This window comes from Gavialis gangeticus, unplaced genomic scaffold, assembly GCF_001723915.1.
Source record: "Gavialis gangeticus isolate Ggan-Ray unplaced genomic scaffold, GavGan_comp1, whole genome shotgun sequence".
NCBI classification, from domain to species: Eukaryota; Metazoa; Chordata; order Crocodylia; family Gavialidae; genus Gavialis; species Gavialis gangeticus.
The window spans coordinates 32,721,139-32,727,309 of record NW_017729025.1 but is presented as its reverse complement, the minus strand read 5'-3'; the positions used below and the strand labels follow the sequence as shown (position 1 = coordinate 32,727,309).

The 6,171-nt window shown below is 41.7% G+C and overlaps 1 protein-coding gene across 1 annotated transcript in view; it reads right to left on the bottom strand.

Moving 5' to 3' along the window:
- The window catches only part of ATG2B (autophagy related 2B), an 85,370-nt gene that overhangs the window by 19,118 nt on the left and 60,081 nt on the right, over nt 1-6,171 (bottom strand). The window contains exons 30-32 of the mRNA XM_019519904.1: nt 5,052-5,251; nt 4,088-4,314; nt 3,386-3,494 (exon numbers count right to left, since the gene is read on the bottom strand). Of these exons, the coding sequence (XP_019375449.1) occupies nt 3,386-3,494; nt 4,088-4,314; nt 5,052-5,251 (536 nt within the window). The remainder of the gene's footprint in view (nt 1-3,385; nt 3,495-4,087; nt 4,315-5,051; nt 5,252-6,171) is intronic.

The window sequence follows — 6,171 nt, the reverse complement described above, 5'->3', positions numbered from 1 at the left end:
GCTCCCTCCAGAGGTGATGCAATTGCCTACCCTGGAAATCTTCAGGAGGAGACTGGACAGTCATCTTGCTGGGGTCACCTAACCCCACTTGTCATTTTTCCTGCCTGGTGCAGGGGGCTGGATCCAATGATCTTCCAAGGTCCCTTCCAGCCTTACAACCTATGACTCTATGAATCTAAGAGAGGAACACTTTAACACACTAAGCCTTAGAAACAACATGTAAAGCATCTGCAACAATTTAAGAGCAACCATCAAATTCTACAGGATCATCAGTGAAATATTAATTTGGAACCTCTAACTCTTTGTTTTCTCCTTTTTAACAGTATGACAGATTCCCAGAAAAGGATCGTGTCAAAGATGCTTTACAAGGCATTGGTAAAAATGAAGAATAGGTTCTGTTATTTAATAGACAGATAGACAGATTCACTTTAAGTTTCATCTGAATTGCCTGTAGCTTGTAGCTAATGACATTTTTCTTAGGGTAACACTCAAACATTTAACTTCCATGCTAGAGCTGAGTTTATGATTTAAAAGTAACTAAACAGTATTAATGCTCAGGGACACATTTAATTATAGGGACATCTACTGGAAGGGAAGCAGCAAAGCCCAAGCAGTTCAGCAAATTCTTGGACTGTGCTGGGGATAACATTTGGTACAGATGGAAGGGAGGCCAACTACCGATGAAGTTCTTCTCCACTTGCTGCTCACAAACAGGGAAGAATTGGTTGAGAATGTGAAGGTGGAAAGTAACAGTAGGAGACAGTGACCATGAAATGATAAGAGCTCAAGATCTGAAGGAGAGAAAAGAAGGAGAATAAAGCAGAATAGACACAGGACTTCAGAAAAGCAGACTTTAATAAACTGAGGGAACTAGTGGGCAGGATCCCCTGGATGACAAGGAATCCAGTAAGCCATATTAAAGGGTACAAAGCAAGTTATTCTGATGCAACAGAAGAATGGGAAGTGCAGCAGAAGAGCAGCCTAGCCAGACAGCAGTCTCTTCAATAAGCTGAAATCCAAAAAGGATGCTACAAGAAGTAGGAACTTGGACACAGAACTAAGGACAACTATAAGAGTACTGTGTGGACATGCAGGGAAAAAATTAGTAAGGCCAAGGCATGATTTGAGTTACAACACGTAAGACACATACAAAGCAATAAAAATGAATTCTACAACTAATATAAAAAATAAAACAACCAATGAAACCACTGGTCCCTTACAGAATGCAGAAGGCAACCCAGTTATGGATGATGCAGAGAGGGCTGAAGTACTTAATGGCTTTTTTCTTCTGTCTTCACAAACAGAATAAGCCAACAGATGAGGACAGGAGTTAGCAAAGATAGGGAAGGAGACAAACAGCTTAGAAGAGAGGAAGAACAGGTATGGGATTATTTAGAGAAGCTAGAAGTTGGAGTTAGCAGGGCCAGACGGGATGCAACCTACAGTAGTGAAGGAACTGGCTGAGGTAACTGCAGAGACACTGGTTATCACGGAGGTCATGGGAGGTCCCAGAAGAATAGCAAATACAGTGCCAATCTTTAAGAAAAGGAAGAAGGATCCAGGGAATTGAAGACCAGTCAAGTTTGACCTTGATACCAGGAAAACTCATGGAGTAGGTCAAGGAATCTATTATGAAGCACCTACAGGAGAACAATAACAAGTGATGCCTGACCAACCTGATTTCTTCCATAATAATGCGACAGGCTCTGTGGATTGGAAGAAAGAAATAGATGGGTTATACCTTGATTTTAGCAAGGGCTTTGATATAGTCTCCTACAGCATTTGCATTAACAAACTAAGGAAATACAGACCAGACAAATACTACAATGTGGATAAAAAACTGGTTGACTCACTGGCTGAATTGTGCTAAATGAGCAGTCATAAATGACTCAATGGCTTGTGGGATGTGGTATCGAGTGGAGCTCCCCACAAGTCTGTCCTAAGTTTGGTACTGTTCAACATCTTCATTAATGATTTGGGTGATAGGACTGAGTGCATGCTTAGCAAATTTGCAGACGATACCAATTTGGTCAGAACTGCAGACACTCTGGAGAGTAGGGCTATGATTCAAAATGACCTGCGTACACTGGAGAAATGGTCTGAGATCAACCAGATGGAATTCAGCAAAGAGAACTGCAAAGTCCTACACTTGGGAAAGCATAACTGAATGAATACAAACTAGGGAATGAGTGGCTAGGATGCAGTACTGTACAGGAGGACCTGGGGGTGGGGGGGTCACAGAAGAGTATAAGCTGTCTGTGAACCAATAGTATGCCCTTGTTAAGAAAAAAACCCCAAAAAAACAACATAACAGAAGCACTGCTTACGAATCAAGGAAAATGATTCTTCCCTCTGTTTGGCATTTGTACAGCTTCACCTGGAATGCTGTGTCCAGTTTTAGGCCCCACACTTCAAGAAGGATGTGAACAGATTGAAGAGAGCGCAGCAAAGAGCGACAAAACAATCAGAAGCCTCGGAAGTAGGATTTATGAAGAAAGACTGAAAGAACTAGAATGATTTAATCTGGAGAAGACAAAGGGCATTTGATAAGTCTTCAAATACTTGAAGGGTGATTACGGAGAGGATGGAGATAAGCTATTCTCTATGGCTACAGAGCACAGGACTAGGAGGAAGGGTGTCAAGTTGCAGAAGAGGAAATTTAGGTTGGAAATTAAGAGGAACTTTCTGATTACGAGTGTGGTCAAACATTGGAACAGGCTTGGAAGTTTTTAAGAGCAGGTTAGACAGACGCTTGGCCGGGATGGATGTGTCAGGGACGATCCTGCCTTGAGCAGGGGCTAAATTAGATGATGTTATGAGGACCCTTCTAGCCCTACTCTCCTATGTTCCTACGATAAGAAGGTTAGTAGTGTGAGTTTTCTCCTCACAATAATTAATTGTAGTGGGAAATGGTAATGATGATGCCTGTAGAGTGAATAACTGAACATCCAATTATGGGGCTTAACTGACAGTTTTAACGATAACATTCCAGGGAAACTGCCAAAATATCTTTAATAGATAACTTCAATTTACAGTTAGTAATGTTGTATCATCCCATGCCATGATAGTGGGTAAAAGCTGAAACTTTCAAAATAATGCATCACCTAAAGAGTAAAAGCAAATTAATATTCCACTTCCCTCTTCTGAAGTACTTTCCTAAACAAAATAGTTAAACTATGCCAACCATGTAACATGGCACACAAAGTTCTAAATTGATCATTCACATATTTGTTTTTAAATGATTTCTGCATCTAGATAAGCCTTCTAGCTTCATGGAGTCACAGCTGATCATCAGGGTTTATAAAGATGGCGGCATACATAACCTCCTGATACATAGATATAGGAACATACATTGTTATATCAACTGATTTTTAAATCACCTTACCTTACTTAACTGTATTTCCATCAAGAAATCTGGGTTTCTTCTTCTTCCCCCACATGCAGTGCTACGTCCATGTTTTGTTGGTGTGAGAGAAGGAGAACTATGAGGACTACTGGAAGAAAAAAAATACAGGAGGATTTTTCCCAATTAAAAATGAAACTCAGTTCATATCATCACCAGCCACACAAGCAGGCACATTTTCCTAGATTTTACTAAATATTTTTAGTGTTAAAAAAGAAAAAAATTGCTGTTTCTTTCAGCTAAAAATGTATTTTCTCTTTCACTACAGTGAATACCCACACATCTGTAGGCACTTAAAAATATTAATAAATGAAGGGGTCTGCACTGAATAAGTTTTCATTTCAGATCACAAAAAAAACATTTTCCAAGGCTATCCAAGATAATGTTCACTCTTCCATTAGCTCGGATAGTGTCCTCAAGACAAAATTCATCTATCACAACTTCATGCCACACTCATGTCCAAGACCTTCTCATGCAGGGAAAGCCTGGCAGAGTACATTGGGTTGTCAATTAATTTTGAAAATAAAGAAATTTAGACTCATTCAGAACAAGAGGTAGGAAAAATACATTCCAGAATTTTGACAAAATATTGTTGAAAAAAATGCACCCTGTAATTTCAATTTCAGTTCAAATGCAGAATCTGTGGATCTGAAAAGGAAATATTTAGCTACCTAAAACACTTACATAAAACTCTTAGCTGGAGAAGTAGGAGGTGCAGGCCCCAAATCCTTTCCTCCATAGAGATGCCAAATAAGAGAGATTTCCTTCACAACATAGCGTACCAAAGGGATAGGAAAATGAAGAGGGGCTTTGCTGGTATCTGTTTTTTTTACAGGCTGGCTGAAATGGTTTTCTTTTACTACAATGGGATCATCAACCATTACTTTCACTACAGGCTCCTCCTCCTTTTCCTAAAAAAAAGTTGAAGAAAATGAAGAAAGTAAGATACCCGAGTGAAGAAAATAAGTTTTTCAACATGGAAACAAACCAGAGTCCTTCTGCTTCTGTATTATGATGATGGTGGAACACAGCTCCACTAATTGCTGTTTTGGGAATGACTCTATGGCCCCTAGACTAAGTCCTTGGTGAGATACCCAATATAACTAACAATTAGACAAATAAACTGAGAGGAAATATCATCATTACTAGCATCAGCACTGATAGCTCTTCTGGCTATGCAGCATCTGGGTGTGAACCAAGTAAAGCAGGGGTGGGCAAAATGCAGCCCACCAAACCATTCTAACCAGCCCACAGAGCCCCTAAAAAATTTAGAAAATTAATATTTATCTGCCCCGGCTGCCTGTCATGCGGCCCTTGATGGCTTGCCAAAACTCAGTAAGCAGCCCTCTTCCCAAAATAATTGCCCACCCCTGAAGTAAAGCCTTCTTCCAATCAGAAGCCTAGAGCTCATTCCAGCTTGTGCAGTAGGCAGCAACCCGTGAGCTGTAGTTTACTGAAGATACTATAAGAAAATTGAAGATTGACTGTGTTTTAAGTTAACGTTCTTATCTTTCCATCTGCCCAGGGACTTCCCATTAGCAGCCACAGACAAATCAGCAAGAAGTTACAAACTGCACAGGTCTAAAATGCGTTTTCTTCTCAATTCAGTATACACCTGGATTTCCTAACAATATTAGGAGCATCTTACAGACACAGCAGCCTTGGGTGCAAAGAGAATGCAGAAGTCATCATTTTCAGTAGGTACATCTCCCATTGCCTCATTTATCAAGTGGTGAGTAAAAGAATAAGTGGGACTTGGTTCTTGTGAGATGTTCCCACTTTCATCAGGAAACAGAAAGAGATCTGAGCAAGATGGCTCTCGAGTTTGAGATTTCTCATTCAAAATTCCTGGAAAATGAAGAAAGGCATTTTAATGTAAATATCTTTGTAAGATGCTACAGATAGTAGAATTAACAACCGGGAATTTGTACCATATCTAACTCAAATCTGAGTTGACCTTGAATTTAAGACAGCCCTCCAATAATTAACAACACGAAGTCCTTTTTCAAATACATAGGGGGCAAAAAGAAGGTCCTGGGTAATGTGGGGCCCTTGCAGGACGCGTTGGGAAATTTGGTCGTCACACCAGATGACAAAGCTAACACGTTTAACGATTTCTCTGCCTCCGTCTTCCTAAGCAGGGACCAAAACAGCCACTTCCCTGCTGGGCCCCCCTCGGGCCCCAGGGGACACACACCTGGGCCAAGGGTTAGCGAGGAATTAGTTAGACAGCTTCTGGAGGGGCTGGACGTATTCAAGTCAGCCAGTCCGGACGATCTCCACCCTGGAATTCTAAAGAAACTGGCCAAGGTCATTGCAGGACCCCTGGCACGGCTTTACGAGCACTCGTGATGCTCTGGAGTGGTGCCGGAGGACTGGAAGAAGGCCAACGTGGTTCCCATCTTCAAAAAAGGGAGGAAGGAGGACCCGGGAAACTATAGGCCAGTTAGTCTTACCTCGATCCTAGGCAAGCTGTTCGAGAAAATTATTCTGGCACACATCCATGAGGGGCCAGCAGGGGACTGCATGCTTAGGGGCAACCAACACGGGTTCATCAGTGGCAGGTCCTGTCAGACCAACCTGGTGGCCTTTTACGATCAGATCACCAAATCCTTAGATGCAGGGGTAGCAAGGGACATAGTCTTCCTGGACTTCCGGAAGGCTTTCAACACTGTCTCTCACCCCATCCTCATTAAGAAACTGGGGGACTGTGGTGTCGACACCCACACAGTCAAATGGGTCGCCAACTGGCTGGAGGGCCGCACCCA